Raw genomic sequence first — 24,429 nt, 5'->3', positions numbered from 1 at the left:
TTCGCCTGGCCCTGCAGCTTTACCTTAGAGAATATAGACCTGTGGACTCCTAAAAATCTGAAAAAGTTAAACTGCAGAATGCTTCATTCTTTCTCTAAAACAGTGGTTCTCAACTATTGGTGAAATTATTAAGGCCACTCCACGTAGTTAAAAGGGAGGTTTATTTTGTGGGCTAACTTACAAATGAAGGGGTAGGTTGCAGGGTCTGGCAAAGGTATAGCGCAGTCCAGCAGTGTTCTCTGGAGAACTCTGCTCGGTCTACCTCCAGCGTCCAGGGTCCAGGAACCAAGAGAGAGCGCTCCTCCCGATCCTGTGTCTTCCACTTCCTCCTCCACCCTGCCTTGTGGGCGTGACCATTACCGAAGCCTCAATGGGGGTTGGAACTTCCAGACCAATGCTGGGATGGCTATCCACTACACTCAACCTCCCCAATGCCGTGACCCTTTAATAAAGTTCCTCATGTTCTGCTACTCCCTAACCATAATTGCTGCTGTTAGGAATCATAGTGTTTTTCCAATAGTCTTAAACATCCAGTGTGAAAGGGCCGCTCAACCTCTCAAGTTGAAAACCAATACGCTAGAACCTAATCAGTAGGGGATATGGCTCTAGAAGAATCGGGAGCTGACATCTTTAGTAACCTAGACTTTAAAGAAGACATAAATGGGATTTGTCTAGTTGAACTACTTTATTAGTTTTTTCTCTATTTGTCTATGTTTCCATACCCACACCTGGTTTGGTTTGGGCTGTGGGATACTGGGTACCAGGACTGTCATACTTTACTGACTGGATTTAGGCAGCAGGGGTCTATGGACACCTAGAAATTGAGCTAACAACCTTTGAAAACCTCTGGTAGGGGGAGCCTGGGGTGTGGAGGATGGGAGCTGCTTCTCCATGGGGGCCGAAGGACAATGCTTACAATAGTGAGGATTCTGGGTATCACCAACTATTAGGCCTACTCTTTGTTGATCCTGGAGACCAGCAGCATTTGGGAGAAGCTGCTGAGCAATAACAGTGTGTGGAGATCGCTGAGTTCTATACTGAGACTTTTTAGAAAATGTGTGTACAGGGGCTTCTGTTGGTCTGCAGGCCTGGGCACCGTTGTTTTTCCCTGTGGCAGCGGATGACCCCAATCTTGCAGTCCCCCCTCCACGTTTCTGTGCTTTGGATTTTCTGGGACTCCCTTTCTTTGGGGTTGAAAGTAGTACTAAAGTCTTGTCTTGTCTCCCATTAGAGACCAGAACCCCTGTATTTGAGCAGTTTTCAGTAGCCTTTGTATGAACGTGTCCTGGGGGTGGGATCTGGACTGCTACCTTCCCTTTCATCCTCTTGTTTTCCGGAGACTCTTGCTCTGCTCTGCTGGAAGACGAGTGAGAGCATTGAGGGGCCTGGGCAGGCAGAGGTTCTGCCCTTTGAACTTTTGGGGGATCAGCACTTGAAGAACAGGGGTCTAGATTGAGAGGACGAGTCTGATGTGGGGGACAGGAGGAGAGTCCCCAAGATTGTGGAGTTGGAGAGTTAAGAGGTGGGCAGCTGCAAAGTGAGTGATGTGGGCCTGGAGATTTGGAGGTGGCGCTCTGCTGGAGTTTCTTTAGTCTGAGCTCTAGTTCTCTACTCCATTGCCAGGGATGTTTCACAGGATGGTCACACACCCCTGAGACAGCCCCACCCTGGGGAGATGGGGCCTTGGCCTTGGCTTCTGAAACCATCTTTTCCTTCTGTAGGCCAGCCTGGGTAGGCTCAGACTTCTGAGCTCTAGCTAGAATGGGAGGCCAGGATGTTGGTTGCAGAGGATTCACTACTTGGGGACTGGGGACCCGGGAGGCCTCTATTTCTTGTACATTTCTACATGCAAACTCAGTGTTGGAGTGTGGCTCATGTGTTGGAGCAGAGAGAAAGCTGGGGACTGGTAGCTCAATGGCCCAGGAGTCCTTTCTCTGTTCTACTGCTGATTCCATGGGTTTACAGCTGCACTGATCTCCAGAAGGCTCACTTATGTGAGACTTGGAAACAGAATTTGGAGGTGGGCTAGATTCCCAAACTGAGGATGCAGAAACACAGCAGTTTTCATTCTGCTTCATGTACCCTCCAGCAGGCTCAGATAGGACTCCTGAGGACCTGGCTCCTAGCAGGTGTTGGAATGAGCTTTGAGTTGGACACTTAGAAGCCAAGAAGTTATTTTTTCTTTGAATGTCCCCATACCAAATGTTAGATTTAAGTGGGTTCTCTATGGAGTTAACTCTGAGGGGTGGCTGTACAAGAGTTGGGGATGGGTTGAGGTTCAGAAATGGAGGCTCAGAAGACAAACATTTTCTTGTATGCTCAGTATCCTTCCATATAGCTTCTGATCTAGGGAAGTCATGCACAGTATTAATTCTTTGTGGTTTTATAAAGGGGGCTAGAGTTGGTGTATGGGCAGGACATGGGGAGTCAAACACCCAGAGATTCCTTATCTGCCCCTTCATTTCCCACACAGCTTTAGACTCTAAAAAGACTCTTTGGGGGCCCATTGCGAAGTCTGGAAGAGAGGCAGAGGGAAGGTTAGGAGATGAAACTAGGTCTGCATAGACACAAAGATTTTCTGCACTAGGTCTGCCTTTCAACGGAGTCTCAGATCCCAATGGGACACATGCAGGGATGGTTTCATAGAACCCCATGTTGAAGTTCAGGCTTGGAGTTTCAGAGGCCCAGAGATTGCCTGAGTTTTCCCTGTGTTGCCACTGAGACTCATATCCACACAGATCCTCTAGGGGATTCTCTTTCTGGTGTTCTGACAGGGTGTCTAGAGGAAGGCAGGGGGATGGCACTGGAGACTTAGAAACAGATGGTTTCTCTTTATCTCCCATGTTTCCCCAGAATTCCTTGGGTGTAGAAAGTCTTCCTTTGGGGTTAACATTGTTTACTTCTGACAGAGAACCTGATGGTTGGCAGGAGTCTGACATTGGGGGATCAGAAGCTTGGGGACTGTCTTTATGTTGTATGATTCCCCACTGAGCTTCATATCCAGGGGGAGTTCCTGGAGGGCCAGTTCCTTGAGGGTCTGTCCTGAGTACTGTGAATTGGCAAGGGGCCGAGATTGGAAGCTCATAGATCTGAGGGTTCTCTTTTTGCACTGTGGTTTCCCAGAGAGCATTCAATTCAGACAGGCCTCCTATAGGGTTGGCTGTCTGGTATTCTGTCAGGGAAATTGAGGGTGGACTTGTAGTTGACATTGCAGATTCAGAGGCTTTTGGGTGCTCATGTTGTTTCATGGTTATCCGTGGGGTCTCAAACCTAGTTAGGACTTCCTGAGGATTAGAAGGATACAACAGAGAGGCAGAAGGTGATTCTGGATTGTGTGGATGGAGGCTGGGATCCCCTGGCATCTCCCTCCAGGCCTCACATGAATAGAAGAGTGTGGAAAGTCTGGGTTTTTGGAGTTCAAGCTGTGAGTATAGGGCTTGATTCTCAGAGACACAAGGAACCTCTTTCTGCGGGGTAAACCACTGTGTTTGTGCCGCAGTGTCAGATAGGATTCCCTTGCAACCCATAGGCAAAGGCTTAAGATTGGAGGATACTGATGGGATAAGAGGGGAAGGTGGAGATTGAACTAGTTGAGAACCAGGTGCCATTCCTTCCAGATTTCTCATAGTGTGGGCTTCAGGGTTAGGATAGTAAGTTGGGGAGGGATAATAGGGAAGCAACAAGTTGTACACAGGCAGGAAGGCAACCTTGTTGAAGAAGACAGAAGGACAAATAGATAACTTTAGTGGAGAAGGGTTATCTGAGCTCAGGAAAATAGCCTCCAAGGACTCACTGTGTAGCGAGGGAAGACCCCAGAAGAGCTGGCTTTCTCTCTGCTGCAGGGAACTCACTGAAGCTATCTTGTTCCTCACAGGTAGGTTGGTCAGGATCCGGAAAGTAGGGAAGGATCTGGATGGGCTTGAGGGTTGTGTGAGGACTTGTTCTCGTATTTCTGTGGCCTTTAGGAGGCCCTCAGAACTACAGGATGGCTGGTGTGGGGCTGCAGTGAATTCATTTCCAGTGGGAGCGTCTTTGGAAGGAGAATAGGGTTTTAGTGGGTCCAGAGATAATGATTCTTCTTCCTTCTCTCCCCCATATTCCTCTTCCTCCTCTGACTTTTGCTTCCACAGGCAATCAAGAAAGGCCAAATGGTGCAGAAATTGTAGTCCCTAGGGAATAGAGCATAGTACTATTAGGTATGATGGCTTCTCAGAGACATGTGATATGTCATACATTCATTAGTCTCTGTTCTGTGGCTTACCTATCCCACAGCTCTGGTCAGTGGTCACTTACCCTGCTCTTCACTCATTGTTAATGTCAGAACCCAGTTCTTATTTAGAGATCAGCATTTCCTCATGTACCCTACAGTCAGTGATTAGTCACTTGCTTTCAAATCATGTCACTGAGCACTCACCTAGTCACTAATCTATGGCTTATAGTCACATATCTGGGGCCATCCATATCAATGACCCTTCATTTGACCTCACATGTCATTCAATAGTTATTCATCCAGGTCTACATCCAAGGGCAGTGGTCACCTGTAGCTGGAGTTTTCTCTAGTCCTGTCCAGCCCCACGGACCCCACAACCACTTATAAAATAATCACTCAGAAGCTCATATTCATTAAACTGCTCGGCTATTAGCTCAGGCCTACCATTGTCTAGATCTTACACTTATACTCAGCCCATTTCTGTTAATCTATATGTTGCCATGTGTTCTGTGGCTTTACCTGCTGCGTTTACATGTTGCTCCTCTGCCTTCCTGTTCCCCCAATTCTCCTCTCTGCTAGTCCTGCCTATACTTCCTGCCTGGCTACTGGCCAATTAGCTTTTTATTTATTAATCAATCATAGCAACATATTTTTACAACACACAGGACATCCCATAACACTTCTCCTTTTCTGTTTTTTTTTTTTTAAAGATTTATTTATTTATTATGTATACAGTGTTCTGCCTACATGTATGCTTGCAGACCAGAGGGCACCATATCTCATTACAGATGGTTGTAAGCCACCATGTGGTTGCTGGGAATTGAACTCAGGACCTTTGGAAAAGCAAACAGCGCTCTGAACCTCTGAGCCATCTCTCCAGCCCCCTGTTTTTTTTTAAAAGGAAGACTTTTAACTTTAACATAGTAGTAAAATTACATATTTTACTATGTTAAAACAATTATCAAGTAAGAATTACAGTTACAATGTTAAAGAAGATATCCTATCTATCCTATATTTGTGAGTCTAAGGTTTCATATCTAACTTATCTTTTATCATAACTGAAGAAATTATATCTAGTCTTCAACTACATCAAAGACCTCAAAAGGATATAATATTACATGAGAAATGGGAGAAGGACACAAGCAACTTTCGGGAGTCTTACGATAGTAGACAGAGACAGCTGGCAGTCTGGACAGTCATCCAAAGTTCCTCTGTAAAGTTGGGGCAACTGTCTTCAGCCCACAGGTCTAGAGTCTCTCAGTCACTTTTCTGTGTCCTGTAGAATGTCTGGCAGTTTCCTCTGCAAAGCAGGAACCTGGAGGACCATTTTGCCAAGCAAAGTTCAGTGGTCATCTTCTTATAGGTCCTGCATGTCCAGTTGATCAAGCAGTCTAGGCAAGAACAATTTCTTGCCCAAATGGCTATTTTTGCCAAGGTGAAGATAAACTCTATATAGAGTGTCTTTGATGCCCATCCTCCTCTCTGAAGTAAATCCGGTGCTGCCAGGAGCAGACATGTCTCACTGTCCAATAAGTCTAAATTTTTAAAACATTTTAAATGCCATATTCTGTAGGTCTTTGAAGTGTTTGAAGATTACCTATCTGAAATATATCTATGTATACCTAGAAAACTTAACTAACATGGCTACAAGTATGATTATCATAGATGACTAATTATTAATATATTTCTTAATTATCCATTACAATTTTAAATGAGCTGTGCAGATATAATACCTTAAACAAGAATAGAAATATACACACAGTATAACAAATTTAACTTTAAATTTGTATCAATAAACTAAAACCTATACCAATGTAAAATCATTTCAAACAAGTTGCTCTTTAAAAGTAGGTCCATTAATCTACTCTTTCATCCTATCATATCTATATCATATCCCCTTTTCTTCTTTAGAAAGAGATTGCATTTATAATCAACCTGTTTTAAATAAAAATATTGGTTTTTCTCTGTCCCGCACTAGAGGGCTCTTCTGATGTGGGATACAAGAATCTCTTAATGTTTTCTTTTAGTAATATGCTTGGGTTTAGAGCCAATTCCATCTCCAAAGCCAGCTTGGTATATTTGGGAATTTGGGCGTAGCTTCTCTTACTACTTCCTGCTGGAGGGGGGGTGCTGTATGTTATGGGGACACACAGAAAATTTTAGGATTATGGGGTAGTCCGAGAGGCTGTATTGTTTGAAACCGTTCTGGATGTTGGATCATCTGGGCCATGGTGTCATCAGAGACCTTTCAGGGGGTCTTGGCTGGTCAAACCTGATGTATTTTAATCTGGAACAAATCGACAGCCTCTGGCTTTCTGTGGAAACAAAAGCAGAGCCTCTTTTCCAAAGCAACATATCCTTAGATCCAAATTTTGAAGTCAAGGTACCTTTAAAATATACATATTGGCTTAACTCAACAGCTTTTACAATCAAATGTTTTTCTGCAGTTAAAAATCCCAAAGACAACACAATCCAGATTCTCTGTGTAATATCCATCTTATGTGGCTTATTTTTTATACTACCTTTACTGTCTCTTTAAAGTCTTTATTTTTAAAAACTACCTATTTGTTTATATAACTGCACATATTCCTTCTTCTGTCTCTTTCAAGCCTATGCACATTTTTACACACATTGTAAACCATTGTTTTACAAGTCTTGTTTCATCTGAATCTGACTTATTGTGTAACTATTGCTTTAAACTGCAGCAGTTAGTCCTAAAGCAGAAGTCTTGGCTGTTAGCTCCTCCCAATTTAGTTTTTCAACATGGTGGAGATAACTTACCGCTAGCACTGGGAGGCATAGTGGGTCTATACTTCTATGCAAGCAGCGTGTAGCCCAGAAACCTCTTTTCTTTCTTTTTTCCTTTCTTTTTTCTTTGTTTCTCTCTCTCTCTCTTTCTTTTTCTTCCTTCCTTCCTTCCTTCCTTCCTTCCTTCCTTCCTTCCTTCCTTCCTTCCTTCCTTCCTTCCTTTCTCTCTCTCTCTCTCTCTCTCTCTCTCTCTCTCTCTCTCTCTTTCTTTCTTCTTTTTTTTTTTTACTAGCAAAGGCTAAATCCACCACACAGCAGCAGTGTAATGTGCAGCTTGGAGATGCCTCCTTTTTGCCATATTGCAGGTCAAGCTCGCACGCCATGAACCCGACATAGAAGCTCAAACCCTCAGGCTGCCGCTAACTTAAGAGAGATAAATAGGAAGCTGTTTTTAGCTCTGTTTTACAGTCTTGTTTCTCAGGTTTTAGGTGGAAACTCTTGCCAACCCGTTGGGTGCCATTTGTAGCTGGAGTTTTCTCCAGTCCTGACCAGCACCACTGACCCCACAACCACTTATATAATAATCACTCAGAAGCTCATATTCATTAAACTGCTCGGCCATTAGCTCAGGCCTACCATTGTCTAGCTCTTACACTTATACTCAGCCCATTTCTGTTAATCTATATGTTGCCATGTGTTCCGTGGCTTTACCTGCTGCGTTTACATGCTGCTCCCTGGATGGCAGGATGGCGTCTCCTCCTCTGCCTTCCTGTTCCTCCAATTCTCCTCTCTGCTAGCCCCGCCTATACTTCCTGCCTGGCTGCTGGCCAATTAGCCTTTTATTTATCAGTCAGTCATAGCAACATATTTTTTACAGCATACAGGACATCCCACAGCAGTCACCTACCTTGCCTTGCATCATTATGTCTCCAGAGCACCAAGGCTGAAGCTTTTGCCATTTCCCAAGCTGCCACCATCTTCGGATCTGCCAAATCATGAACAAGAATAGTATCACCAGATTCCCTGGACTTTGGAGGCAGGTGCTGCTGCTGCAGTGTCTGCAGGCCAGAGCATGGGTCAGCTGGCCTTGGAGAAGCCCCATATCTCCCTTAGCCTTAAGCAGGTCTTCCAGCAGCCATTCCATTTTCTTCAGCTTAGTGGCAGTTTTTTGAGGTCATCACTACATCATAGAACACAGAACTCCTAACCCCCAACATGGATCCCAGAGCAGCCTACTGGAGCTTAGGGCCAAAATGTTACCTCTGTCAGACAACTCATACAGTGAAATCTGTGTTGCCCTTATGTCTTCATTGCCAGGATCAGAGCCATGCATGCTTTAGGACATGCATTTTAACATTGAACTATGGCATCCAAACTCCAGTTTTCACTCCTGTCTGTGAAACCTCAATAACTTAGTGCCTCAGGTTTTTTGTTGTTTTTTTTTTTAATTAATTAATTAATTTATTTATTTATTCATTTATTTAGTTTTATATTGAGACAGAGCCTTTCTTGGTAGTCCTGCCTGTTCTGGAACTCACTATGTAGACCAGGCTGGCCTCTAACTCAGAGATCCACCTGCCTCTGCCTCCTGAGTGCTGGGACCAAAGGAATGCACTACCACACCTGGCCTGTTACCTCAGGTTTTAGGATTAAACAAATATATATACTTAAAACAATAATCTGGTGTATAGTACATGGTCTATTTGTATGTGTGTGTTTAATTTTTTCATTAAGAGATTTTCTATTCATTTTACATCTCAACTGCTGTGGATATTGCTCTGTTTGGCCAGTGACCAGGCAGGAAGTATAGGCAGGACAAGAGAGAAGAGAATTCTGGGAAGTGGAAGGCTGCGGGGGAGGAGAGACACTGCCAGCCACTGCCAAGATAAGAAATAAATAAGGTACTGGTAAGCCATGAGCCACGTTGCAAAGTATAGATTAATAGAAATGGGCTAAATATAAGAGTAAGAGCTAGACAATGGTAGGCCTGAGCTAATGGCCAAGCAGTTTAAATAATATAAGTGTCTGTGTGTTTATTTTATAAATGGGCTACCGCACTACTGGGGTTTAATGAGACCTGGAGAAAAGGCTCTCCAACTACAAATAGCGCCCAACGTGGGGCAAGAGTTTCCACCTAAAACCTGACAAAAAAAGATTCTAAAATGGAGCTAAAAATAGCTTCCTAGTTGTCTCTCCCAAGTTAGCGGCAGCCTGCCGGTTTGAGCTACTATGGCGGGTTCCTGTCATGTGTGTCTGACCTGCAGTGTGGCAGGAATGAGGAGTCTACAAGCAGTACTTTACTCTGCTGCATGGTGGATTTAGCCTTTGCTAGTTTAAAAAAAAAAAAAAAAAAAAGTTTCTGGGCTATGCACTACTTTGATAGAACAGCTTCTGATAGTTGATGGTACACATGGCTCCAGACCCAGAGCTGGTGGTAAACTGTACCACTGCCATGTTGGGAAGCTAAGGTGGATGGAGCCACCAGCCACAGCGGCATTTCAATCTTACAAAGATGGATATTACACAGAGAATCTGGTTTGTGTTTTCTTTGGGATTTTTAACTACAGAAAAGGATTTGATCGTAAAAGCTGTTGAGTTAAACAATGTATATTTTAAAGGTACGGCCCAGATGATCCAACATCCAGAATGGTTTCAAGGCAACTGGCTCAGAGGTTTACCCTCAGGGACTATTCCATAATCCTAAAATTTTCTTTATGTCCCCATAAGATACAGCGCCCCCCTCCAGCAGGAAGTAGTAAGAAAAACTACGCCCAATTTCCCAAAATTATCAAGCTGGCTTTGGAGATGGAATTGGCTCACTCCTTCTCTAAACCCAGACATATTGCTAAAAGAAAAGGTTAAGAGAATTTTATGTCCCAAATCAGAAGAGCCCTCTGATGTGGGACAGAAAAAAACAACAGTATTTTTATTTAAAACAGGTTGATTATAAATGCGATCTCTTTCTAAAGAAGAAAAGGAGATATGATATAGATATAATAGGATGAAAAGGTAGATTAAGGAACTTCTAAAGAACAAAAACTTGTTTAAAATGTTTTACATTGGTATAGATTTTAGTCTATTGATAGAAACTTAAAGTTAATTTTGTTATACTACTCTTATTTAAGGTATTATGTTTGTACAGCTCATTTAAAATTGTAATGGATAATTAAAAATAGATTAATAATTAATCATCTATGATAATCATACTCATAGCCATGTTAGTTAAGTCTTCTAGATATACACAGAAATATTTCAGATAGATAGGTAATCTTCAAATACTTCAAAGACCTACAGAATATGGCATTTAAAATATTTTTAAAATTTAGACTTTCTGGACAGTGAGACATGTCTGTTCCTGGCAGCACGGGATTTACTTCAGAGAGGAGGATGGGCATTGAAGACACTTCATATGGAGTTTATCTTCACCTTGACAAAAATACCTTTTTGGGCAAAAACCTGTTCTTGCCTGGACTACTTGATCAACTGGACATGCAGGACCCATAGAAAGGTGACCACTAAACTTTGCTTGACAAAATGGTCCTTCAGGTTCCTGCTTTGCAGAAGAAACTGCCAGACATTCTATAGGACATTGGAAAAAGTGACCAAGAGACTCTAGCCCTGTGGGCTAAAGACAAATGCCCCAACTTTACAAAGGAACATTAGGTGACTGTCCAGGCTGCCAGCTGTCTCTGTCTACCCTACAAGTTCCTGAAAGTTACTTACATCCTTCTCCTGGTTCTCAGGTAATATTATATCCTTCTGAGGTCTTTGATGTGGTTGAAGACTAGATAGTTATAATTTTCTCAGTTATGATAAAAGATAAGTTATATATAAAAGCTTAGACTCACAAATATAAGATAGATAGGATATCTTCTTTAATATTGTAACTGTAATTCTTACTTGATAATTGTTTTGTTATATGTAATTTTACTATGTAAAAGTTAAAACCTTCCTTTAAAAAAAAGAAAAGAAAAGGGGAAGTGCTGTGGATATTGCTCTGTATAAATAAAATGCTGTTTGGCCAGTGGCCAGGCAGGAAGTATAGGCAGGACAAGAGAGAAGAGAATTCTGGGAAGTGGAAGGCTGCCGGGGAGGAGAGACACTGCCAGCCACTGCCAAGATAAGAAATAAATAAGGTACTGGTAAGCCATGAGCCACGTTGCAAAGTATAGATTAATAGAAATGGGCTAAATATAAGAGTAAGAGCTAGACAATGGTAGGCCTGAGCTAATGGCCAAGCAGTTTAAATAATATAAGTGTCTGTGTGTTTATTTTATAAATGGGCTACCGCACTACTGGGGTTTAATGAGACCTGGAGAAAAGGCTCTCCAACTACAAATAGCGCCCAACGTGGGGCAAGAGTTTCCACCTAAAACCTGACAAAAAAAGATTCTAAAATGGAGCTAAAAATAGCTTCCTAGTTGTCTCTCCCAAGTTAGCGGCAGCCTGCCGGTTTGAGCTACTATGGCGGGTTCCTGTCATGTGTGTCTGACCTGCAGTGTGGCAGGAATGAGGAGTCTACAAGCAGTACTTTACTCTGCTGCATGGTGGATTTAGCCTTTGCTAGTTTAAAAAAAAAAAAAAAAAAGTTTCTGGGCTATGCACTACTTTGATAGAACAGCTTCTGATAGTTGATGGTACACATGGCTCCAGACCCAGAGCTGGTGGTAAACTGTACCACTGCCATGTTGGGAAGCTAAGGTGGATGGAGCCACCAGCCACAGCGGCATTTCAATCTTACAAAGATGGATATTACACAGAGAATCTGGTTTGTGTTTTCTTTGGGATTTTTAACTACAGAAAAGGATTTGATCGTAAAAGCTGTTGAGTTAAACAATGTATATTTTAAAGGTACGGCCCCAGATGATCCAACATCCAGAATGGTTTCAAGGCAACTGGCTCAGAGGTTTACCCTCAGGGACTATTCCATAATCCTAAAATTTTCTTTATGTCCCCATAAGATACAGCGCCCCCCTCCAGCAGGAAGTAGTAAAAACTACGCCCAATTTCCCAAAATTATCAAGCTGGCTTTGGAGATGGAATTGGCTCACTCCTTCTCTAAACCCAGACATATTGCTAAAAGAAAAGGTTAAGAGAATTTTATGTCCCAAATCAGAAGAGCCCTCTGATGTGGGACAGAAAAAAACAACAGTATTTTTATTTAAAACAGGTTGATTATAAATGCGATCTCTTTCTAAAGAAGAAAAGGAGATATGATATAGATATAATAGGATGAAAAGGTAGATTAAGGAACTTCTAAAGAACAAAAACTTGTTTAAAATGTTTTACATTGGTATAGATTTTAGTCTATTGATAGAAACTTAAAGTTAATTTTGTTATACTACTCTTATTTAAGGTATTATGTTTGTACAGCTCATTTAAAATTGTAATGGATAATTAAAAATAGATTAATAATTAATCATCTATGATAATCATACTCATAGCCATGTTAGTTAAGTCTTCTAGATATACACAGAAATATTTCAGATAGATAGGTAATCTTCAAATACTTCAAAGACCTACAGAATATGGCATTTAAAATATTTTTTAAAATTTAGACTTTCTGGACAGTGAGACATGTCTGTTCCTGGCAGCACGGGATTTACTTCAGAGAGGAGGATGGGCATTGAAGACACTTCATATGGAGTTTATCTTCACCTTGACAAAAATACCTTTTTGGGCAAAAACCTGTTCTTGCCTGGACTACTTGATCAACTGGACATGCAGGACCCATAGAAAGGTGACCACTAAACTTTGCTTGACAAAATGGTCCTTCAGGTTCCTGCTTTGCAGAAGAAACTGCCAGACATTCTATAGGACATTGGAAAAAGTGACCAAGAGACTCTAGCCCTGTGGGCTAAAGACAAATGCCCCAACTTTACAAAGGAACATTAGGTGACTGTCCAGGCTGCCAGCTGTCTCTGTCTACCCTACAAGTTCCTGAAAGTTACTTACATCCTTCTCCTGGTTCTCAGGTAATATTATATCCTTCTGAGGTCTTTGATGTGGTTGAAGACTAGATAGTTATAATTTTCTCAGTTATGATAAAAGATAAGTTATATATAAAAGCTTAGACTCACAAATATAAGATAGATAGGATATCTTCTTTAATATTGTAACTGTAATTCTTACTTGATAATTGTTTTGTTATATGTAATTTTACTATGTAAAAGTTAAAACCTTCCTTTAAAAAAAAGAAAAGAAAAGGGGAAGTGCTGTGGATATTGCTCTGTATAAATAAAATGCTGTTTGGCCAGTGGCCAGGCAGGAAGTATAGGCAGGACAAGAGAGAAGAGAATTCTGGGAAGTGGAAGGCTGCCGGGGAGGAGAGACACTGCCAGCCACTGCCAAGATAAGAAATAAATAAGGTACTGGTAAGCCATGAGCCACGTTGCAAAGTATAGATTAATAGAAATGGGCTAAATATAAGAGTAAGAGCTAGACAATGGTAGGCCTGAGCTAATGGCCAAGCAGTTTAAATAATATAAGTGTCTGTGTGTTTATTTTATAAATGGGCTACCGCACTACTGGGGTTTAATGAGACCTGGAGAAAAGGCTCTCCAACTACAAATAGCGCCCAACGTGGGGCAAGAGTTTCCACCTAAAACCTGACAAAAAAAGATTCTAAAATGGAGCTAAAAATAGCTTCCTAGTTGTCTCTCCCAAGTTAGCGGCAGCCTGCCGGTTTGAGCTACTATGGCGGGTTCCTGTCATGTGTGTCTGACCTGCAGTGTGGCAGGAATGAGGAGTCTACAAGCAGTACTTTACTCTGCTGCATGGTGGATTTAGCCTTTGCTAGTTTAAAAAAAAAAAAAAAAAAGTTTCTGGGCTATGCACTACTTTGATAGAACAGCTTCTGATAGTTGATGGTACACATGGCTCCAGACCCAGAGCTGGTGGTAAACTGTACCACTGCCATGTTGGGAAGCTAAGGTGGATGGAGCCACCAGCCACAGCGGCATTTCAATCTTACAAAGATGGATATTACACAGAGAATCTGGTTTGTGTTTTCTTTGGGATTTTTAACTACAGAAAAGGATTTGATCGTAAAAGCTGTTGAGTTAAACAATGTATATTTTAAAGGTACGGCCCAGATGATCCAACATCCAGAATGGTTTCAAGGCAACTGGCTCAGAGGTTTACCCTCAGGGACTATTCCATAATCCTAAAATTTTCTTTATGTCCCCATAAGATACAGCGCCCCCCTCCAGCAGGAAGTAGTAAGAAAAACTACGCCCAATTTCCCAAAATTATCAAGCTGGCTTTGGAGATGGAATTGGCTCACTCCTTCTCTAAACCCAGACATATTGCTAAAAGAAAAGGTTAAGAGAATTTTATGTCCCAAATCAGAAGAGCCCTCTGATGTGGGACAGAAAAAAACAACAGTATTTTTATTTAAAACAGGTTGATTATAAATGCGATCTCTTTCTAAAGAAGAAAAGGAGATATGATATAGATATAATAGGATGAAAAGGTAGATTAAGGAACTTCTAAAGAACAAAAACTTGTTTAAAATGTTTTACATTGGTATAGATTTTAGTCTATTGATAGAAACTTAAAGTTAATTTTGTTATACTACTCTTATTTAAGGTATTATGTTTGTACAGCTCATTTAAAATTGTAATGGATAATTAAAAATAGATTAATAATTAATCATCTATGATAATCATACTCATAGCCATGTTAGTTAAGTCTTCTAGATATACACAGAAATATTTCAGATAGATAGGTAATCTTCAAATACTTCAAAGACCTACAGAATATGGCATTTAAAATATTTTTAAAATTTAGACTTTCTGGACAGTGAGACATGTCTGTTCCTGGCAGCACGGGATTTACTTCAGAGAGGAGGATGGGCATTGAAGACACTTCATATGGAGTTTATCTTCACCTTGACAAAAATACCTTTTTGGGCAAAAACCTGTTCTTGCCTGGACTACTTGATCAACTGGACATGCAGGACCCATAGAAAGGTGACCACTAAACTTTGCTTGACAAAATGGTCCTTCAGGTTCCTGCTTTGCAGAAGAAACTGCCAGACATTCTATAGGACATTGGAAAAAGTGACCAAGAGACTCTAGCCCTGTGGGCTAAAGACAAATGCCCCAACTTTACAAAGGAACATTAGGTGACTGTCCAGGCTGCCAGCTGTCTCTGTCTACCCTACAAGTTCCTGAAAGTTACTTACATCCTTCTCCTGGTTCTCAGGTAATATTATATCCTTCTGAGGTCTTTGATGTGGTTGAAGACTAGATAGTTATAATTTTCTCAGTTATGATAAAAGATAAGTTATATATAAAAGCTTAGACTCACAAATATAAGATAGATAGGATATCTTCTTTAATATTGTAACTGTAATTCTTACTTGATAATTGTTTTGTTATATGTAATTTTACTATGTAAAAGTTAAAACCTTCCTTTAAAAAAAAGAAAAGAAAAGGGGAAGTGCTGTGGATATTGCTCTGTATAAATAAAATGCTGTTTGGCCAGTGGCCAGGCAGGAAGTATAGGCAGGACAAGAGAGAAGAGAATTCTGGGAAGTGGAAGGCTGCCGGGGAGGAGAGACACTGCCAGCCACTGCCAAGATAAGAAATAAATAAGGTACTGGTAAGCCATGAGCCACGTTGCAAAGTATAGATTAATAGAAATGGGCTAAATATAAGAGTAAGAGCTAGACAATGGTAGGCCTGAGCTAATGGCCAAGCAGTTTAAATAATATAAGTGTCTGTGTGTTTATTTTATAAATGGGCTACCGCACTACTGGGGTTTAATGAGACCTGGAGAAAAGGCTCTCCAACTACACTCAACCTCAGATTCCCCTGTCCTCCCTCCTCCCACCCCATTTTTAGTTTTTAAGACAGGGTTTCTCTATATATCCCTGGCCATCCTGGAACTCACAGAGATCTGCCTGGCTCTGCCTCCCAAGTGCTGGGATTAAAGGCGTGCACCACCACCTCCTCTGTGTTTAAATTTCATTCCTAGCACACAACTGGTTTTCTTATGACATTTTCATGATACTTAATTTTGGTTGTTTCTCTCTCCAATCCCTTCCTCTTTGTCATCTCCCTGTACTCCCGCACTTCTGTCCCATATATCCCTTTCTACTTCCCTTTGTTGAAGCCTCTTTTTCCTCTCTTATGGGCCTCTTTCCAATTTCCTGATCTTCTGCACTCACCCTACATAAATACACATATAGAAAATTAGAAGCTAGGATCTGCATACAAGAGAACCTGTGTATTTGTCATTCTGAGCCCTGTGTTTGTAACAATTTTGTTGTTTGTTTGAGACAGGGTTTCTCTTTGTAGCCCTGCTGTCCTGGAATTCACTTTGTAAACCAGACTGGCCAAGAACTCACAGAGATCCACCTGCCTCTGCCTTCTGAGTGCTGGGATTAAAGGCATGCGCCAACCACCACCTGGCTTTTGTTACAATTTTTATTGCTGTGATGAAATACTATGACCTGACCTCCCACCCTCCAAGAAAAAAACCAAAAAAACAAAAACCAAACCAAAACAAACAAAAAAACTTGGGGAGGAAAGGGTTTATTTCAGCTTATACTTCCATGTCATAGTTCATCACCAAGGGAAGTCAGGGCAGGAATTCAAGGCAGAACCTGAAGGCAGGAGCTGATGCAGCAGCTATGGAGGAGTGCTGTTTGTTGGCTTGCTCATAGTACTCAGAACCACCAGCTCAGGGATGGCCCCACCCACCATGGGCTGGGCCCTCCCACATCAATCATCAGTCAAGACAATGCACCATAGTCTTTCTTGCCCACACGCCAATCTGGTGGGGACATTTATATGTATCACATTTTCATTTTCAATTTTTTAAAAGATTTATTTATTATTTATTATTTTTTTATTATTTTGAGCTGAGGATTGAACCCAGGGCTCTACCACTGAGCTAAATCCCCAACCCTCATTTTCCATTTTTTACCCCTGGTGAACACGTAGGCTGATTTCATGTCCTTGCTACTGTAAACAGAGCAGCACAGGAAAAAAAAGTGGATGTGCAAGTATCTCTGAGGTGGGGTATAGAGGTAGAGAAGAGAGCCATTTGTGTGTATGCCCAGGAATGGTACTGCTGGGTCATATGACAGCTCTATTTTTAGTTTGAGTTTTTGTTGTTTTTTTTGAGAAACGTCTGCAGTGATTTCCATGGCACCAATTTACACTCTCACCAGCAGTACATAAATGTGGGGACATAGAATTCTGTCATCTTCCCGTTCAGACCCTCTTCCCCCGCTATGTGCATTTAATTTACATTGACAAGATCTCCCTTTGTAGTGGTGACTATTTTGGAGCTCACTGTATACCCTAGATTGGCCTCAGATTCATGGCAATCCTCCTGCCTCAGTCTCTTGAGTACTGGAATTACAGGACTGAAACATCATTCTTAGCTTTTTTTCTTTTACATTTTTTTCAAGACAGGATCTCACTATGTAGTTCTGGCTGGCCTAGAATTTGCTATGTAAATCAGGTTGTCCTAGAACTCATAAAGATTGGCCTGCTTCTGCCTCTTGGGACTGGGATTAAAGGTGTGTGTGTGTTATTTATTATTTTAGTTTTTCTTTTTCTTTAAGTTTGTTTATTATGTATTTATTTTATGTATATCAGTGCTCTATTTGCATGTGTGCCTGCATGGTGGAAGAGAGCATCAGACAGAAGAGGGCATCAGTTCTCATTACAGAGTGTGAGCTTCCATGTGGGTGCTGGGAATTGAACCTGGGTCCTCTGGAAGAACAGCCAGTGCGCTCTCTCTCTCTCTCTCTCTCTCTCTCTCTCTCTCTCTCTCTCTCTCTCTCTCTCTCTCTCTCTCTCTCTCTCTCTCTCTCTTTGTTTTTTGAGACAGGGTTTCTCTGTATAGCTTTGGAGTCTGTTTTGGAACTCAATTTGTAGACCAGGCTGGCCTTGAACTCGCAGAGATCTGCCTGGCTCTGCCTCCCGAGTGCTGGGATTAAAGGCGTGCACCACCACCGCTTGGTGTGTGTATGTTTTAAAGAAGTAGTCTCACTCTGTGTGTGGATTGTCCTCACACTGTTTTTGTTTTTTTGTTTTTTGGAGACAGGGTTTCTTTGTGTAGTTTTGGCGCCTGTCCTAGATCTCCCTCTGTAGACCAGGCTGGCCTCAAACTCACAGAGATCTGCCTGCCTCTGCCTCCTGAGTGCTGGGATTAAAGGTGTGCACCGCCGCCACCACCACCACCAGGCTGTCCTCACACTGTTGAACTAAACTAGTTCTCCTACCTCAGCCTCTTGACTAGCTGGGACTATAGGCTCAAAGAAGAATAAATGTGTAGAAGTTTGACATCTTCAAAATTTGAATTTCACAGGAAAACCACAAATTCATTAATTAAATTAGCAAACTAAATTATCCATACATAATAAGTGTTTATAGTTTACCTAAACAGAAGAGAATGAGAATTGGTACCAAGCTTTTCTTTTGTTTCTTTTTGCGCTGCTTTTTACCATAAAGTTTAATTATTGTTCAGAAAAAAATGATGGATAATTTTCTTTGAAAAATGTATTGGTTTTGTGTGAATTGTGGTTAAGTCATCCTACTTTCTATTCTGAAAATGACAGAAAGTCTCGTTTCAGTCTGTAAAGATACATGTGCCCTCAACTGGCAGACAATAAATACAAAACAAAAAGCTATAATCTAAGCTATAAATTGGCATGCAAAGAGGAAAAAACATCTCAGAAAGTGATGTTGCCCAAAGTGGCAACATGATTGGCTGGAGTATGAAGGTCTTTTAGTTCCCTTAGTCCTTTGCCCCATGTGTCAGGATGTGTATGAATGAAGTCGTTGGAATCCCCATTTTGTCAGGGTGTGCTTCCATGTGCCATTGATCCAGTTTGCTCACCTGTAATTGATGGTGTTTGTCATCGGCTCAGGTAATCCTTCTGAATGGTGCAAATTCTCCTTCTTCCTCTGTACCAGGCTTTTTCTTAGGGCTACCAACCAGCTCCCAAATCGTGACACAGAGACTTCTTATTAGTTTTCAATGCTTGGCCTTAGCTCTTTTAACTTAAATTAGCCTGTTTCTCTTCATCTACCTTATACCTCAGGCTTTGTACTTTCCTTCTCTATATCTTACTTTCGCTGCTTCTTGTGTCTGCTGACTGGCCCTGGGGGTTTCCTCTGTCCTCTCCTCCTCCTCCTCCTCCTATCACTTTTTTTTCTTCAAGATAGGGTTCCTCTGTGTAGCCCAGGCTGGCCTCGAACTTGCAGAGATCCGCCTGCCTCTGCCTCCCGAGTGCTGGGATTAAAGGTGTGCACCACCACCTGGCGCCATTTAACTTTTCAACAAACATGCTGAGCAAAATGGTGAATCAGTGGATCGGTAGCTTCATTTATCACGGCATTCAGTATTTATCAGCTGAGTTTTTCCCAGTGAGGCCAGAATATCATGTTACTCTTCTGTCAATGAAGCCATCTGTTTTGGTCATGATAAAGGCCCCTTTTGAGTCCCTAAATCTCTAACTGTTCGCATATGGTAGACATATCTGATGCTGTCCTCTGAGGGGCTTCTTGGTCATCTAGGTCTTGGCCTTTTTGATCGACATGGTAGTTTCATCCCTGCACAACTGTGAGAGTCATCATGCCTTGGTAAAACCCTTGCTGTCATGATCTCTCGTTTCTTGTCCTCCAGCATCAGTGCAAAGGGGAGAACACACGACAAACAGGCATTTATCGTTAAATTTCTACTTGCTCTCAGAGCTCTCAAGGGTTAAACAAATTCCCTTTTCAGAGCCCACAGTCGTTGAGACTATATGTTGCTAGAGCTCATTTCTGTCAGCAAAACACTTTACAATGAGGAAACTAAAGAAAAAACCACCATCTGAAATACCAGCTTTCTGGTTCTGCTTAGCCCTGAAAATGGAAGATCTGTACAGCTGACGAATGCCCACCAGGTGGCAGTGTGACACAGTAGAACAAAGGTCCCAAGACCCGCTTTCAGAGTCTTGATTATGGACAAATTATTTAACTTCTCCGAGGCTCAGATTCCTCCTTGAGATCCTATGGCCTGTATCTCTCACAGCATGCTTATACAGAGCATATGGGACAATGACAAGAAAATACTTTAAAGTATACAGTGTTATTGTGTGATTGAGCTCAATCGTTGTCGTTGGCCACTCAGGTACCCCAGAACCTCCCACAAAGGTTTTAGTCGGCTTCTGTACTACTTTTCTTGCTTCCTCTCTATCACATGTGACCAAGCCTTGGAGAGCCTACCAGAAAACAGCCCGTGAGACCCAGGACTTGCTTGCTCTTGTGGTAGGTAGGGGTGGGGATGGAGGGTAGTATTCATTAATCTCTTCTGTATGTTTGTTTTTTCCTGGCATGACTCATGCCAGTTTAGAGCCCTAATGCGGGCTGCATTGAGATCAAGGGTGGAGGGTGAGTAACTCTGAGAATTTATGAAAGAATAAAAGAAGGATCATAAATTAGTGATAGGAGAATGTGACAGACTTCTCAGGCTTTTGAGACCTTCCTGTCCCCATTCTGCCCCTGTCCGCAGCAGGTACTTCTGGGCTTTTCAGCCATCTAGGAAAGACTCCAGGTGAAGGCAGCTTATAGCAAGTTCTCTGATGTTGCAAGGGTAGAAATGAACTTTATCTTTGGGGAGGTTAGGAGAGATGCTGCCCTTGCAGTGTCCCCAGGCTCCCATGGTTCTCTGTCTGCTCCTGCAGTGTCTCCAGGTTCCCACCATTCTCTGTCTGCCCCTGCAGTGCCCCCCCCCCAATTCTCTGCCCCTGCAGGGTCCCTGGGCCCCCACAGTTCTCTGCTCCTGCAGGGTCCCCTGAGTTTTCCTGACTTCTTTGGCTTCCACTCTTCCCCTGCCCTCTTGAAAATCAATTGACAGTTTCTTTGTGTGATCCTGTTCAACACTAGCCTATGTATGAACCTGTCAGTTACACACAATAGAAATCACATATATGCACTAGCTATAGAGGCCTGGGGATCCTAAGAGACTCAGCTTTCCATGCCATACTCTATCTCAGCCTTGTAATTTTGCCCAACTTGTTGGCTTCCCTCCCCATCTCTTCATTTACTGTAAGAACAGTATCCTCTGCCTCTCTGTCACAAAGGCTACTTTGCCTTTGTCCATGTATTGCCAATAACCTCCTTTACTCATCTATCTGCCTTTGAAATTGGTGACACCTAGTTCCATGTATTTATTTACTTGAGTATGTGTAGCTAGAGTTTTCCCCAGTCCTGCTTGGCCCATGGTCAGGACAAATCTCTCTCATCCGCTAGGCCTGCAGCTGCTCAAACCCAACACACAGAGACTTATATTTCTTATAAACTGCATGGCTGTGGCAGGTTCCTTCTAACTGTTCTTATATCTTAAATTAACCCACTTCTATTAATCTATACCTTGCCATGTGGCTTGTGGCTTACCAGTATCTTACATCATGCTTCTCCTCATGGCAGCTGGCAGCATCTCTCTGCCTCAGCCTTCCACTCCCCTGCATTCTCCTCTCTCCTTGTCTCACCTATACTTCCTGCCTGGCTACTGGCCAATCAGTGTTTTATTTATTAACCAATCAGAGCAACACATTTAACATACAGAACATCCCACAGCACTTCCCCTTTCTTTTTTTCAAAAAGGAAGTTTTAACTTTTACATAGTAAAATTACATATAACAAAACAATTATCAAGTAAGAATTACAGTTACAATGTTAAAGAAGATATCCTATCTATCTTATATTTGTGAGTCTAAGGTTTTATATCTAACTTATCTTTTATCATAACTGAAGAAATTATAACTATCTAGTCTTCAACTACATCAAAGACCTTAGAAGGATATAATATTACCTGAGAACCGGGAGAAGGACACAAGCAACTTTCGAGAGTCTTGCAAGAGTAGACAGAGACAGCTGGCAGCCTGGACAGTCATCCAAGGTTCCTCTGTAAAGTTGGGGCAACTGTCTTCAGCCCACAGGTCTAGAGTCTCTCAGTCACTTTTCTGTGTCCTGTAGAATGTCTGGCAGTTTCCTCTGCAAAGCAGGAACCTGGAGGACCATTTTGCCAAGCAAAGTTCAGTGGTCATCTTCTTATAGGTCCTGCATGTCCAGTTGATCAAGCAGTCTAGACAAGAACAATTTCTTGCCCAAATGGCTATTTTTGCCAAGGTGAAGATAAACTCTATATAGAGTGTCTTTGATGCCCATCCTCTCTGAAGTAAATCCGGTGCTGCCAGGAGCAGACATGTCTCACTGTCCAGAAAGTCTAAATTTTTGAAACATTTTAAATGCCATATTCTGTAGGTCTTTGAAGTGTTTGAAGATGACCTGTCTATCTGAAACATATCTATGTATACCTAGAAAACTATGGCTACAAGTTTGACTATCATAGAAGACCTGTATTATTAACCTGTATTTCTTAATTATCTATTACAATCTAAATGAGTTACATAAACATAATACCTCAAATGAGAGTAGAAATATATATATATACAGTATAACAAAATTAAGTTTAAACTATATCAATAAACTAAAATCTATAGCAATGTAAAACCTTTTTAACACCTGTGTGGCCTGGACAGGTGTCTCCATGGTGGGTAAGGTGACCTGCTGATGTCCCACGCAACCTAAGTCAGAAGCTCATTTTTTAGTAAAAGGGGGGGGGGGACCTGTAGGGTCCTGGCCTCCGTTTTGGGTAACTGTTGTCTTGCTTGCTGACCTTGACCTTGATATTCTCCCTATACTAATTCCCTGTGAGATTCCACCCTCCTGAATGCTTAAGGGAAGCTCCTTGTCAGTGTATCCAGCATATTGGGCGTTAACAGCTTAGATGCAAGATTGTAAAACATCAGAAGCGGGGTTGGGGATTTAGCTCAGTGATAGAGCGCTTGCCTAGCAAGCGCAAGACCCAGAGTTTGATCCTCAGCTAAAAAACAAAAAACAAAAAACAAAAAAACAAAAACAAAAAACCAAAAAAACCCAAAAACCACCACCAACAAAAAACCATCAGAAGCGAACTTCTCCGGGGTTCTCCCATTGTGCTGTAAGCCTGTATTTAAGACCTCCCTCCTTCAATAAATGGCACTTGGCATTCAAGAAGAAGGAGAAGGAGAAGGAGAAAAAGAAGAAGAAAAGGGGATCAAGATCATGATGGGAAAACCCACAGAGACAGCTGACCGGTGCCAGTTGGAACTCACTGACTCTGGACTGACAGCTCGGGAACCTGCATGGGACCGAACTAGGCCTGCTGAGTGTGGATGACAGTTGTGTGGCTTGATCTGTTTGTGTGGTCCCTGGCAGTGGGACCAGGACTTATCCCAGGTGCATGAACTGGCTTTTTGGAGCCCATTCCCTGTGCTGGGATACCTGGCTCAGCCTTGATACAATGGGGAGGGGCTAGGCTCTCCTTCACCTTGGTATGCCAAACTTTGTTGACTACCTTGGGAGGCCTCCTTACCCACTCTGAGGAGTGGATGGGGGTAGAGTGGGAGGGAGGCAAGGAGGTGGGAGAAGGGGAGGGAGGGGAACTGGGGTTGGTATGTAAAATGGAAAAATTTTAATAAATAAAATAAAATTTAAAAAAAAATTTAAACAAGTTGTTACTATTTATCCTATCCTATCTATATCTCCTTTTCTTCTTTCAAAAGAGATCAGATTTACAATCAATCTGTTTTAAATAAAAATATTGGTTTTTCTCTGTTTCACACCAGAGGGCTCTTCTGATTTGGGACACAAGAATCTCTTAACCTTTTTTTTAGCAATATGCCTAGGTTTAGAGAAAGAGTGAGCCCATTCCATCTCCAAAGCCAGCTTGGTATATTTGGGAATTTGGGCATAGCTTCTCTTACTACTTCCTGCTGGAGGGGGCTGCTGTATCTTATGGGGACACACAGAAAATTTTAGGATTATGGAGTAGTCCGTGAGGGTGTATTGTCTGAGCCAGTTGCCTTGAAACCATTCTGGATGTTGAATCATCTGGGCCATGGTGTCATCAGAGACCTTTCAGGGGGTCTTGGCTGGTCAAACCTGATGTATTTTAATCTGGAACAAATCCATAGTCTCTGGCTTTCTGTGGAAACAAAAGCAGAGCCTCTTTTCCAAAGCAACATATCCTTAGATCCAAGTTTTGACTTCAAGGTACCTTTAAAATATACATATTGGCTTAACTCAACAACTTTTACAATCAAATGTTTTTCTGCAGTTAAGAATCCCAAAGACAACACAATCCAGATTCTCTGTGTAATATCCATCTTTATGTGGCTTATTTTTTATACTACCTTCTCTCTCTCTCTCTCTCTCTCTCTCTCTCTCTCTCTCTCTTGGTTTTTTGAGACAGGGTTTCTCAGTAGCTTTGGAGCCTGTCCTGGATCTCGCTTTGTAGACCAGGCTGGTCTCGAACTCAAAGAGATCCACCTGCCTCTGCCTCCTGAGTGCTGGGATAACAGGTGTGCACCACCACCGCCCGGCTCCTTTTTTTTTTTCTTTTTAAGATTTATTTAT

At 42.0% G+C, this 24,429-nt stretch overlaps 1 protein-coding gene across 1 annotated transcript; it reads right to left on the bottom strand.

Moving 5' to 3' along the window:
• Positions 1-776: 776 nt before the first annotated feature.
• On the bottom strand, positions 777-8,060 carry C2H9orf131 (chromosome 2 C9orf131 homolog). Its single transcript, XM_036179650.1, has 2 exons — positions 7,866-8,060; positions 777-4,169 (listed from the first exon to the last, which is right to left on the bottom strand). The coding sequence occupies exons 1-2, from the start codon at positions 8,058-8,060 to the stop codon at positions 777-779; spliced, it is 3,588 nt and encodes a 1,195-aa protein (XP_036035543.1).
• Positions 8,061-24,429: the final 16,369 nt, after the last annotated feature.

The sequence above is a fragment of the Onychomys torridus genome, chromosome 2, assembly GCF_903995425.1.
Source record: "Onychomys torridus chromosome 2, mOncTor1.1, whole genome shotgun sequence".
In the NCBI taxonomy this organism is placed as follows: Eukaryota; Metazoa; Chordata; class Mammalia; order Rodentia; family Cricetidae; genus Onychomys; species Onychomys torridus.
Note: the sequence above shows the minus strand (reverse complement) of the source record. Positions and strands in the feature narration are given on the sequence as shown.

Coding starts and splice junctions, on each gene's coding strand:
- C2H9orf131 (XM_036179650.1), bottom strand. CDS start 8,060: ATGGGGCTTCTCCAAGGCCAGCTGACCCATGCTCTGGCCTGCAGACAC. Junction 4,170..7,865: donor ACATAATGATGCAAGGCAAG/GTAGGTGACTGC, acceptor TCTATTCCCTAG/GGACTACAATTTCTGCACCA.